At 28.7% G+C, this 14,344-nt stretch overlaps 1 protein-coding gene across 1 annotated transcript in view; it reads left to right on the top strand.

The window, feature by feature from the left end:
• The window catches only part of LOC127278013 (cadherin-99C), a 67,305-nt gene that overhangs the window by 48,321 nt on the left and 4,640 nt on the right, over nt 1-14,344 (top strand). The window contains exons 3-18 of the mRNA XM_051299509.1: nt 1,125-1,190; nt 2,690-2,868; nt 3,052-3,174; nt 4,193-4,456; nt 8,053-8,202; nt 8,650-8,868; nt 9,040-9,234; nt 9,533-9,820; nt 10,098-10,415; nt 11,155-11,295; nt 11,625-11,909; nt 12,004-12,177; nt 12,337-12,546; nt 12,771-12,902; nt 12,974-13,090; nt 13,231-14,249. Of these exons, the coding sequence (XP_051155466.1) occupies nt 1,125-1,190; nt 2,690-2,868; nt 3,052-3,174; nt 4,193-4,456; nt 8,053-8,202; nt 8,650-8,868; nt 9,040-9,234; nt 9,533-9,820; nt 10,098-10,415; nt 11,155-11,295; nt 11,625-11,909; nt 12,004-12,177; nt 12,337-12,546; nt 12,771-12,902; nt 12,974-13,090; nt 13,231-14,249 (3,880 nt within the window). The remainder of the gene's footprint in view (nt 1-1,124; nt 1,191-2,689; nt 2,869-3,051; nt 3,175-4,192; nt 4,457-8,052; nt 8,203-8,649; nt 8,869-9,039; nt 9,235-9,532; nt 9,821-10,097; nt 10,416-11,154; nt 11,296-11,624; nt 11,910-12,003; nt 12,178-12,336; nt 12,547-12,770; nt 12,903-12,973; nt 13,091-13,230; nt 14,250-14,344) is intronic.

The following is a 14,344-nucleotide window of genomic DNA, read 5'->3' as shown; positions in this document are numbered from 1 at the left end:
TTCTCCAAGAAAGTTATTTACATTTGAAAATAGTGAAAATAAGCAAAGTGCCAATTTTTATTGCTTTTTATTTCACATTTATGAAGAAAAAAGGAAAAAAGTGCTAAGAAAAACTAAAAGTTAGTCACAGGTACTTTATATTTGGTAAGGTTTTTTTCAATTTAATGACTTCTCTTTCTCACATTTAATAGATGAAATTTGCAAATTTAGGTTATTTGACAGGCGAACTTGAAAATCATATTTTATATATTATTTCACATATTTAAATAATTACATCAATTGATAATGATAAATTTATTCATTCTTAGTAAATTACAAAAAAAAATTTTTATTTTTATGGTAAATTCTACGTATTTTTGCATATTTTCTAATGGCTAAAAAATTGACAGTTTTCAGCACCTCATATACTTTAAATTCATATTTTGCAATAAATAATTAAAATTTTATTAAAATTCTTTTCATTTCGTGATCTTGATAACTTCAAAATCATTCCTGCAAAGTATTATAATTTTTAAAAATTAGTCAGCGACCACTTCAGTCGAAATATAATGGATTGACCCATAAAAAAATTTCATTTTTTCAAATTTGGTTCGAAAAATCATGAATTAATATTATTTCATATTATCAATTAAATTTTTTTGAATACTAAAACAATAATTAAGATTTTATTTATAAAATTATTATTTAAAATTGAATCTAATACATAGAGAAATATGATTTTGCTATACCACGAGAGAAGTATGATTTTAAAATAAGTCTTCACTTAAGTTATTGCTCAGGACAGGTTCTTTAACATACTCGTCGTACAGAGATTTGTGCACTTTGGTGAAAGTAAGAGATGTGTATATTTTATGAACATCTTTACTGCTTTGAGAGATAAATCCCCATATGAACAATGCATCTCTTCAGATATATTTACAATTGCTTGAGAAAATTGTGTCAATGTTATAAAATAAATAAACTTTCTTATACCGCAGACAATTACATTATTGCATGTATGACAGTTAAAATATGAATTGTCCTATTTATTTGATTCTTATTCTAATCGTGGGAATTTGTCGAAAATGATAAATCCATATGTTTTTATCATTTGCAAAATTTTAATCAATGATTTTTTGTTTCAGGACTATGCGAAGTGGAAACAGGACAATCAAATATTATTCTCGACATCGAAGAAAGTAAAGGAAGTTGTAAGTTGCAAAATTTTTTTTATCATCTTTCGAAGAGAATCATTAATTTATTTTTTTAATTTATTATTTAATTTTACTATATATACCTTTGATGTAGAAGAATTTTTCAAGTTTATATAAAGGACACATGAGAAAAATGAGAAAAATCACATCAGTGAACAACAAATAAAGACAAAGAAAAGAAAAAAAAAATTCAAGAAGGACTTTCTTTAGCAATAAAAACATCACGAATCACAACAAACAGAAAACATGGGAAACGTCAAAGAGAAAAAACTACTACCAGTAATTGCTGTCTGAAAAAAAGGACGAACTTTTAAAGGATGCCACAGCAATACTGGAGAGAAATTGTTGATTAACAACAAATAGAGAGTTTACTAAAAATGTTGACTAAATAATCTTTACTTTTTTAAAGGAAAAAGAAGAAATTACATATGAATTAATAATCCTTTTTTTTTTAAAGACTAAAACAACAGTTTGTCAATAAGAAATTGAAAGTTTTTGTTCTCTTTGCTCTATAAGAAAAAAGCTCGGGGCACATTACATTATAATACATGTTATGCAAATAATATTTATGTCTATATCAAGCATCAAAAAGCATATAGCAAAAAATAGAATGCACGATAATATAGAAGAGAAAAAAATATTTGGCTTTTGACAAAATATTTGCTTATTTTTTCTTAAAAATTTCCACATTTTTAATAGTTATATAAATAGTGAAGTCAATATATAATGAATACGGAAGGGTAATTTGTAAAATTACCTTGATTATTCATTTCACAAATAATTACACTCTATTATTATTAATAAAACGTAATTACAGTAGACTATAAAGAAATGCTTACGCAATATTTTAAAAATAATTACTTTTAACTATTTTTCAAATCTATAAATTCACCAGGGACTGAAAGTCTAAATTTAAAAAATTGATTCCTGTCTTATATATATATATATATATATAAAACTTGTCAAAAGCTATAAATTTCTCATTTTGAAATTTAACTTTGATGTGTTCGGAATTGGGAAAAAACATTTTTTTTCCCCATTTTCTGCGGTTAATTCAATACACTCTAGAGCTGATGCTTTATGTTGCTTTTTTGTGGATATTGGATTTTATCAATGCCAAACTATATATATATAACAGGGTTCAAGGAAAAATCAAATTTAGTTTACTTTTTCATCTTTTCAATTGATGTTTTTATCCTTATCAATTGAATTGAACTTTCTTTTTTCCCCTTTCAATTTCTGTTTCTAATTAAAAGAATTTGAATAATGTGTTATATTTTAGAAACTGTTTATATGGTAATTTAACGTTATATATAAGATTTTGTTGAGAACTATTTTCATTGTGAAACCACAACAATTAGCTAATGCAAAGTGATCGTTATTCTCAAATTAGCATCACGTAACGATTCTCTCTGTTTACTTGAAAGCATTTGGTTACATAATGCAATTGGGAGTCTTCTGAGATTGATTGACTTAAACTGAAATTTGCTTTACAGCCATCGATCAAGCGACCGCGCCAGAGGAGCTTCCTGTGTCTGGTGATCCACTGACTGAAATCGTCTTGGAACTTATTTTCACAGGACGAAAGCCACTTTTTATTCTCAAGGGCAAAAAGCTTCAGCTCCTCGAGCCACTTGACAGGGACGCCGAAAATTTGTCACACATTGTTTTTCAAGTAAGAATAAAGAAAAATAATTTTAAAAAGTAATTAAAAAAAGACAATTTTTAAATTATGTAAAAAAAATTGATAAAAACTAATTTTTTAAGATTAATAATTAATAATATTGAAAAGATTTAAATAATCAGCTAAATTAGAGAATTAGATTTAATTTGATGAAAACGTTTCTTTTTTTTACAGTTGACCTGTACAGTAAAATCGACGAATAAGAAAAGAACGATTCCCATCATTGTTAGACTTTCAGATATTAATGACAATGCCCCTCAATTTGTCAACACACCATATGAAACGACAGTACCGGAGGTGAGTGCACAGATAATTTTTAAATTTCAATTCCACCTTTGTTTCGACTGCGAGACGAACTTTCCTTTCTCGTTCAAAAGAATTTAAATTTCCTTCAAAGCTATTTGAAATAATTCAATGAGAATATTAATTTTTTTTCAAATTTAATTATTTTTTAATTATATAATTATTAATTATATTTAATTAATTTAATCGAAAAAAGTTTTTGTGTTCATTTATAATTTTTTACAAATAATAACAATTTAGATATAATTTGTTATTATAAAGCGATTCATGATTTAAGTCTATAAAATTGTAGACCATATAAGAAACATATAAAAAGAAACAATTGTTCAATTATTTATGAGGTGATCCATTTTATAAATATATAGTTTTGCCATTGAGGCCGTTAATCCCGTTCTAGAAAAATGTTTACAAGTGTACTCTGCAATTATTCAATATAATAACTGTATTATTTCATAATTACAACTGCAATTATATATGCCGTAATTCCTTCAAATAATAATAATAATAACTTCATTATTTAAATTCTAATCAAACTATATAGAAAATTAAAGATTAATAATTTCTGATATAGTGAATTAATAAATATTTTAAAAAAATATAATGAATGTTTTCCTCTCTATCTATTTATATATATTTATTTATATGAGGAAGTGCAATATTTTTTCTCATCAATCATAATAAGGTAGTTAAGATTTCACGTCATAAGCAGAATGAAAATTTATATTCAAGGGAGAAACGTCTAAAATTGAATTTATATAAGCGCTATGAACATTATTTTTATCTTCAAATTTTATGGACAATTTTTATAAATAATTTTTGTAAACTAATTTTTTTATTATAATTTTTAGAAATGATTTTTCTAAATAAATTTTACAAATTAATTTTTTTATACAAATTTTATAAATAAATTTTACAAAGAAATTTTATAATTATAAATAATTTTTATAATTCATTCTTAGAAATAATTTTAATAAACAATTGTGGGAAATAATTTGGATAATTTTTTTTGCAGCTGACACCGGTGGGTTCGACAATTTTCAAAAAAGTACACGCGGTAGACGCGGATGCTGGAGTGAATTCTCTTATAGAGTATTCCATTGCACCTGGGGATGGCACCGGGATTGGAAATAGCGATGGAGTTGGACGAGATAGGGTTACAACTGCTGACGGATATGGTTACTTCAGCATTAATCTACCCCATCAAGGCCAAGTCACTGTAAATCGTACTTTAGACTACGAGAGAACTCAACGCTATCTAGTCACCATTCTCGCCTCAGTAAGTTCTTTGAAAAAAAAAAAAAGTTTCTTTAAACCCTTCTCACAATAACCGAACCGCTATTTCCGGCGTCTCTGCGGAAAAAAAAGTGCCTGACATTATACCGTTAATCCACACAAATTACATTTTCTTACCTTTACATTTTTAGCTAAGCTTTAATAAAGAAAAAAAACCACTTTTTTTATTTTTCCTCAATTTTCAACTTTGGAGACTAATTATAGGTAATTATTTATGACACTTCTTTCTTTTCAGAAAAAAAGTTTCTTATACGGAAACAAGTTTTTTTCGATGTGAAAAAATATTAATTTTTTATTTCTTTTTTTATAATTTTTTTAATTATCAAAACGGAAATCGTTAATAATAAAAAATAATAAAAATCTAATTCTATTTGAAAGAGTAAAAAAGGACGTTAATTAAATTTTTGAAAAAATTTGACTTTCATTGTTGTTCTCTTTCAACTTGAAGATCAGAGAAGAGAACCTACGCAAAAGCAATGTAATTTACAACTTATGGAAATCAAAAGGCCTAGGTTTTTATCCGAGGCTAAAAATGCAGCAGCAGCAACACAGCCTTTTATGCCGCGTGCAGCTAGTTGAATTTAATGGTGGCTTTAAGTATTTCTGCCATTTAACGCTTGTGTAGTTATTAACGCTTGGAGAAAAATCAAGAGCAAAAGGGGAAAGGTGAATATAAGAGGGAAGGTGTCTTTAAAATAGTCTTTTTTTTAAATTTATAATACATGGGGACACACCTTGTGTCACCATTGTTTATTATGTGCTAATGTCAGTAGATCTCATACTATTCGAGATACACTATTAAGAGCTTTAAAGATCATTAGAGGCCTCCTTTCTTAGAATCTAACAACACAGAGAACAAGTCGTCCATCAGTTCCAAGAATCTTGGCTATTGATTTTTAATTGCATCTTGTTGCGATCGTAATTGATTCATCAGGTGTGTAGATTCCTCTACTGATAGAATCAAAAACCATGATTTATACAATTGTATCATACATATATATATATTTATATATATGTAATCCTTTCTCTTCAAAAACTACTCTCAACTATATGAACTGAATTTTAAGTGCAAATGTCCTTCGAGAGGAAATAATGTTATTTGTATGTGGAATGAATTGACAATAAAGTTCTTTGGCTGGATTTTTAGAATCAATTTTAAAGACAATGAATTATTCATTATTGAGTAACTTCTATTGGAAACAACCATTCAATTATATAGTTTTGTTGTACTTGAATAAGTTTCGGATAGAATACCTAAAGAGATATTTTGATCTTCATTTTGAAAATTACCGAAAAATTTTTCCAATATTGAAAATTTATTTTCGAAAATAAAAATAATTTTAATTCTCTCTCGAGTTGAACTTTTTTTTTTGAAAAAAAAAGCTCTGTGAGTTAATCGAGAAACGAGAAAATACGAAAGATTTCATCTGGATTTCTTTTCATAAAGAATTGTATTGTGCCCGTCTTTATCATCTGCGGAGTAAAAATATATCTATCATCTCTCTTTGGTTATCTGAGAACATGATGTAGAAATATAATATAATATAAATAAAGTCACTTCGCCATTTTTGCATTATGCAGGATTCTAAAGGAACTTTTTAATCTGGTGAAAGTGTAACTGCTTGTAGACGTTACTATATTTATATATAGCTCCTTAATGCTCCTTGCCCCTTCTGGAATGCAGGTTGTTACGCCCTGGGAATATTTTTTTCTTAAAAAAAAAGAAAAACAAGACTACTTTCCTCTTCCCTTAGGAAATAATTTTTTTTACCAAATCAGAAAATAAAATTCACAGATTTTCAATATTTATTATAAAAATCATATAATTTTATAAATATTTTATCTACAATTTTTAAATTTTATTGTCTTTTATATCAAATTACAAATTATCGATCTTATGTAATTTACATTTTTATTTTACAATATTCTAATAATAGAAAGCTATTCAGGAATTCAAAATTTAGATCCTAGATTTAAGGAACACTTGGTGAAAGTGATTTTTTCATATGGAAAAAATTTTCTATTTTTTAAATTGGAAAAAACAATTGATCACAATTGTTCTATTTTACAGCGATAAGTGCAAAAAAATTGATCAAAATTTATAATATTTATAAAAGTGAAAATCAGTTTCTCTTTTCTGGTAAAGTAAAAATTTGATTTCTATAGAATTAATTAACATATAAACTGAAAATATTCAAAGAGTTTTCTCCTATGAATCATTCTCGAGCGGTTAATTTTTTTTTTCCTAACAGAAGACCAGGATTACATTCTTCCTTCCTGTTTCTTTTATCCGGATATGGTATGGGTATCAAGTCTTCTCCTTTGGGGCAAGTGGGAAATAATATAAAATTACGAAAGAGCAAAAAGAGGATTTTAAAGTTATATGCGAGAAAGTCAATTCGATATGTATATATATACAGATATATAAGGCAGAACATGTATATATATAGTACGGTCAATGTATTTGATATCAGGCATATATAAGACGACCGGGTTACCTAATAATTTAAAACCGCCAATTGGCTTGAAATTACATTACATTACCATTGCGAATGGACAGATGATTCAGCTATAGTAATAAGATATCGGAACTTCTTGAAGCAGCGAGCACCATTACAAAAATACGCTTCTTTTTTACGTTCCCTTTTATACTCGATTTTCTTGTTGCATTCAAAAAAAAAAAAAATACCAATGTTACGAGTGAAATCATCGGATATAAAAGCCCTTTTTCAACGAATCGAATTATTTCGATATTCCTTTTTTCATTTGGTCCTTTTACACCAATAGAGATCTATTCACCTGTGCTTCTTACATCGAAAGGAATAAAAATAAATCTAAACTTATATTTAAATAAAATGAATAAATGATAGAAAAATATTTTATTTACAGATTTTTTTTATAAAAATATAAATTTACTAAATATTTCAAATAAAAATTTATCCGTTTTTTGTTATTAATTTTGCTTTCTGAAAATCTTTATTATTTATTATATGCGTTATCTTTCACAATAGTTAATTTTATATTTACGTACTGTCAAGTGTCTAATATAACAAATCGTTTAGTTTTATGGAGTTGAAAAATTTGAAATCAGTGATATAAAATTTTTACACTTCATGAATGTTTTTAGTTGACAATAAAACTTTGCGGAAAATATACGTGAGACAAGTTCTAAGACTATTTATCACAGAAAAAGCATATATATATATATAAATATACGAGAGAGTAAATATGCGCAATGCAGCGAAAGATTCCAAGCGGTACTGAATTTACATAAAATTGAGTGTAAACATGAAAACCTGAAAATATGGTCACACTATGCGTAGAGTGGGTGTAACATGCAAATTGAATAGGAAATCAAGCTCAAAAAACTAACGGGATTCATCTGTTAAGCAATCTTGAAATGAAATATAAATAATTTTCAAGTAGCTGTTATTTTGATCCACGAGAATTTCATTTTTTTTTTTTTTAATAAATTTATTTATTTTTGTAATTTTTTGGAAGGAAAATATTTTATTGATAACGTGTATTGAAATAGTTATCGAATATTAATAAATATTTTTATTTTTTACTTTATTTAAGGATCGAGCAAGAAATGTTTCTGAAAGATTCACTTCTACGACAACATTGGTCGTTAACATTAAAGACGACGACGATCAAGATCCATCTTTCATTTATAAAGGCTGTATGCTTCACAATGCTGCCTGCATCAATCCTGAATATTCTGCATCTGTAAGTTTGAAAAAAAAAATATTTCCATTTTACCAGATATTTTTTTCTCTAAATTTAAATTTAGAATTCGTTACAATAAATTTTAATTTCACTTTTCATTTTATTATTTTTTTTTTAATAATAATAAATAGATACATTGATTTTAATCAGAAAAAATTGTGGAAATTAGTGATTAGAGTTGATTATTTGAAAACAGTCATTAGGAGGAATTATCGTCATTTCCGAAAGATGTAAAGTGGAAATGATGATTTGCTATATATTTAATTGTAATAAACTTTATCAATTACCGGGGAGGTGAATATAAGAAATCGATCTTGAAAGATCATTATATCGATTGTCGATATTTCTTAAAGACTTGTATTAGAGTAAGAGCACAAATGCCTTTTTTTGTTCTTCTTTTTTTTTTGCTGGTATTAGTTGAACTGATCAATGATCGTCTTTAATCAGGTGTCTAGCGGAGTGCTGTCTGGAATACTCAACATATCCCCAGAGAAGATTCAGGCGGTCGACATGGACAGCATAAATGCACCTGTTTATTATTCCTTCCTTAGTGGCAGTCCACCAAATTACAGAGATTTCTTTGAGATCAATCGTTCGACAGGCGCTGTTAGACAGATCAAGGCTGTTGATACGTCCGCAACAAAAAAGTTTGACATTATCATCAAGGTGCGTTAGATTCAATAAAAATAACACGAAATTTTTTAAATAAAAAAAAATTTTTGGAAAAATAATTAAAATTGTAATTTAATAGAATTTTTGCTAAAAAATTTCGATGTGAATGGAAATAAATTGAATTCAATGAATTAATTTTGGATTTTTTCTTCTTTTTTTTCACAGGCAGTGGAGGCATCAGAGGCAGAACGTTCCGCAACGGCAAAGTTAACAATTACCGTGAAGCCAGTGGATAGCAATCCACCAACAATAACAACATCGGCAATCGAAGGTTTTGTTGATGAGAATGCACCAATCGGTACGAGAGTTGTCGATGAGGAAGGAAATCCTATTCGACTGACAGTCACAGATGCGGATCTGGTGAGTAATTCAACTCGTTTCTTTTTCCTCTTCTAAAGAAGTCGTCGTGAGATTTGCTTGAATGTTAGTTGAATGAGGAAAAGAACTCAATTCTACATACGTCATGATTATTTATTATCAATCCATGAATTTCAATTCTTGTATTTTTTTCAAAAAATTAAAATTTTACAAATAATTTTTCTTTTTCTTTGAGCAAAATTTTACATTGTAAACAAAGTTTTTTTTCAAAAAGAAATTTTTCAATTTTTATTTTAAAGAAATATTTTTTAGAGAATTGATTTTGTTTTTCACCTTTCAGAGTCCTGAGGATCCGAAACCTTCGTATGTTTTTGAATTAACAACGAATTTTTTTACAATCGACCAATTTGGAATTCTCGTTGTTAATGAAGAAAATCTCGATCGAGATCCACCAAGCCCAGGACGTTTCCGCTTTCAAGTTGTTGCCCGTGAAAAATCCGGAATCGCTGCATCCTCTCCACTGTCGTTCACTGTCACATTGAACGATGTTAATGACAATGCGCCTCAACTTCCGATGATTCCTTCTATAACTGTTCAGGCAGGCGAGACAACCAGAGAAATCGTTAAGGTGTGAAAAACAACCAACTTCTTTTATGATTTTCAGTCTTTTGTCAGTGATTATTTTCTTGCTGGCAAAAATGCAATTTTTTTTTTTTACTAAACATTTTTTATCTTTATTATTAAAGATTAATTATCAAAAAATTTAAATATTATCAAAGAAATATTTTTTTAATTCCGATTTGATTTGGATGAAAAATATGAAAATTTCCACAATATTTTGAAATTATTTCCTCTCGTATCTTTATGATATTGAGGGCGCGTAATTTTGGAATTTAATGTTTTAGGTAACAGCCACCGATAACGATGAGGGTGAAAATGCAGAGATAACGTATAGCATTTATCATGTGTCGAATAATGGGCTGCAGAAATTTAAAATTGATTCGAAAACTGGCATTATTGAGTCTATCAGGAAACTAAATGCCGGCGAACAATACAGTATAACGGTCCAAGCGACTGATAATGGTGGAAAGCATTCGCAGGTGATTGTTGAAGTTAATGTTTTACCCGGACCCAATACCAGGAGTCCCGTTTTCCGACAACCGGTGTATGAAGTACAAGTTAGCGAAGGCGCCTCCATCAATTCAACAGTTTCAAGTATCGTTGTAAGTATAATTATCATCATATTTTCGCGCTATCAGAGTAGATAATATTTTCAAGTTTGTTGGTTTTCTCTTTCGTTTATTATTTCACCATTATTCCAATTGCCTAAAATGAACATCTAATTATGCTCTAAGATAACTATTCAAGTAAAATTCATAAGGTAGAATGCAAATGAAAAATAAATATTGTTTCCCTTATATATTCAAGAAGATTTATTAAGTATAGAATAGAATTTGTTTTCATATGATAATATAGTTTTACTAAATCCTTGTGCCAGTTATTTGCAGATATTAAATAAAATTTATTTTTCGAGAAAAGGGAAATAAAAATAAAATATTTCAAAATTCAAGTTTGAATCGGGAAAAATAGATCAATATAAAAGAAAAAAAAATGTTTTGAATAATTATATAATTTTTAGTCATTATGTAAATTAGTAAACAATAGTAATAAAATATAGAACTTCAATTGCCTTTGATTGCCTTCCTTACATCGTTTAAATGGCCACAACAAACCAATAAATTGTTGAATTATGGAGCAGGGACTATTTTCCTATCTGCATATCCTTAACATATATAGGGTCGATGTGTAAGGTGACAGAAATGCAAATTATAAAATGCTCTCGTATTTATTATTCGAGATTGAATGTAACTTGATGCTTCGTTATATATAGTATTAAAAAAATATAAAGCAGATTGGTAACAAGGGATGTAACAAGTGCTTTATTTTTGTTTCTTTTTTCAGGCAGTGGATCCGGAAAACGATCCAGTTTCATACTCTATCGTCTCCGGTAATGACCTCAGGCAATTCGCTATTGGTGATAAATCGGGTGTTATCACCGTTATAAGGAAGTTGGACAGGGAAGACCTGACTCGATATCAGCTAGTAAGTGTTCTGCCAAAGGGAATGTTTCGTAAACTCTTTTTTTTCGTTTGACTTATGCTGGACGACAATAATTCTATCATGACGTTCATTCCTTTATAACGGGTGTTTTCTCTTAAATATTGTTTCATCGAACAAATCAATTGAAAGTATTTTGATGTTCCATTTATTTAATTTCTTTCATTTTTATTTTCATTTTATATTTTTTATTTCATTTCATTTTAAATTTTTTAAATATTTTTTCGTTTTGGTAAATATTTTATCGATTTTCAATTTTTCGCTAAATTTTTATCTAAAGTTTTATAATTTATTGAACTTCTTCTTTTGTATAGTTGATTAAAGCAGAGGATTCTGGAGGATTATCGAGTACGGCTACTGTTAATATCAGAGTTACGGATATTAACGATGAAAATCCAAAGTTTGAAGGACTTCCTTATGAGTTTATAGTTAAAGAAGGAGAAACTCGAAAATTGATAGGTCGAGTTCATGCTGAAGATGCTGATGAAGGCATCAATGCTGTTGTTACTTATTTTGCACCGGATGATGTTCCTTTCACTGTTGATCCTGAAACAGGAGATGTTTTGACTAAAGTTGCTTTGGATTATGAACAAAATCACGTTAGTTTGTTATTTATATATTTTTTTTTTTATCTTTTTTCATTTTTATTAAAACAAATTTTTTTTGTAATAATAAAATTTCTTGTTTGTCTAGGAATACAAATTTGTGGTGACTGCAAGAGATGGAGCACCGGATCATCGATTAGCAACAGCTACAGTTACTGTAAAAGTTCAAGACGTAGAGGATGAGGTACCAATTTTTCATCAAAGCAGTTACGAAGCTCGAGTTAAAGAAAATGTTCCTGATTATACTGTCGTACAAGTCATAGTAAGTTAAATTACTTTTAATTATATAATATAATTTTTATTTCAAAAATTTAATTGGATTTCTTTTACATTTGCTTTGAAAATGTAAAACTTTCTTTTAGTACTGAAAATTGCAAATATTCTTTTTTGTATATAATTATATTTTAATAAATTTTTGAAGGCCGACGATCCTGATACAACCAAACGTATCACTTATGAATTGAGACAAGGAGACACGGAGATTTTTGAAATTGATGAAAAAACTGGAATTATAAAAACAATTCGAGGTTTAGATTACGAAAAGGAAAAGCAGCATATTCTTATAGTAGGCACTTTAGAAAATACGGGTGATTTACCCGGATCAACTACTCGAGTTATTGTTAACGTTGAGGTAAAAATAAAACTTCAATTCTCACTAGAAAAAAATTTTTAAATTCTGTTCTATTATTCACTTTTTTTATCGAATCAATGTTTTTGAGAAAATATTGTCATTCGCTAATTAAAGTAAACTTGAGAAAACAATCGTTAACTCATATATATGTTTGTCAATGATCCACATCATCGTGTGTGACTCTATATTGTTCCCCAGAGAATTTATTCCATGTTGTTTTCCAGGATGTCAATGATATACCACCAGTCTTCACTTCAGTGCCTCGACCCGTCACGCTCGATGATGATATTCCCATAGGAACAACTGTAATAAATCTAATTGCCGCTGATTCTGACGGTACATCCCCAGGAAATCAGGTAAATATTTATCTTGATTTAATTTTTTTTTTTTTTTTACTTAAAATCAACTATTTATGAAATTTTTAAAGGTACGCTACGAAATAACTGGAAGGGGTATTGCAAGCAAATATTTTATTATCGATCCTGATACCGGAGTTATTAGAGTACGAGACGATCTGCGCAAGGAAACTGACACTGAATATCAGGTTGATTTTTAATCAATTGCATTTTTTAATTTACTTTCTTTCATTGCCTTGAAATATTCTCAAGTTTCTAGAAATATATAATTTCTATATTTGAAAAAAATTTGTTAAGAAGAAAATTAAATTCTTTTTTGTATCTTTAGGTGGACGTTCGAGCTTTTGATTTAGGTGATCCTCAACTATCGTCAGTGACATCGGTGCAAATTTTCATTCGCCACGTGGCGACAGTGGCCCCTGAAATTGGACTTGGCTTTGCGGAGGATTCCTATAATGTAGACATCTCTGAGGATGCTGTTGACAATTCTCTGATCAAGACACTTACTGTCATTAATTCACATGCTCATGACACAACTCCATTGAAATGTGAAATCTATAGTGGAAACGATGATGGGCTCTTCGAAGCCAACGTCACTGAAGAGAGAAATTGTGCTCTCAGATTGAGAAAAGGAGCACTTGACTACGAAACCACAGAATCCTATCAAATCAAAATTAGATTAATTTCACTCTCCGGTTTACTTAGATCCGATCGTAATACAACAATGGTAAAAGTCCAAGTACTCGATGTAAATGACAATAGTCCGGAGTTTCAATTTCCCGATATGAATATAACATCGGGTCGATATTTCGCAGCAATTTCTTCGACAGCAAAATTCTCGACAGCTGTCCTTCATGTGAAAGCTCATGATAAGGATAGTGGGAAATATGGGAAATTAGAGTATACAATTTTAGATGGACAGGGATCAAATTATTTTTCAATAGATTCATCATCTGGTAGTATTACAACAGCAGCAACGTTTGAAAATGTAAACGCTGATGATTTACCATTTAAATTTAATGTACAAGTTCGTGATAATCCAAATTCAACGAGTAATTTTAATATTGCCGAGGCTATTGTTATTGTCAATCTTATTGGTGAGGAGAATTTATTGGTAATGTCAATTGAGAAAGCTGCTCATGAAAATTTACACAAAGATGGACAAAAAATTGCCAAACTTATTGAAGAAAAAACGGGACTTTTGGTAGGTATCGATAGAATTGTTGTGAGAATGATGAAAACAGAAAATGGAACTATTGAAATTCCTGAAGATTCGGATGTTTGGTTCTATACGATTGACCCAGTAACGGAAACAATACTTGATAGAAACAGCACTCGACTTTATAGGTGAGTAATTGTTCATTTAGTTCATAAAACGAGGATTACATGAAATTTTCTCTATCACACAAAAAATTTTCAATTTTTATATTCATTTGGGAATG

The sequence above is a fragment of the Leptopilina boulardi genome, unplaced genomic scaffold, assembly GCF_019393585.1.
Source record: "Leptopilina boulardi isolate dan_hultmark-lab unplaced genomic scaffold, ZJU_Lbou_2.1 LbouV2_112, whole genome shotgun sequence".
Classification (NCBI taxonomy): domain Eukaryota; kingdom Metazoa; phylum Arthropoda; class Insecta; order Hymenoptera; family Figitidae; genus Leptopilina; species Leptopilina boulardi.
This window is presented reverse-complemented; position numbering and strand designations above follow the sequence as displayed.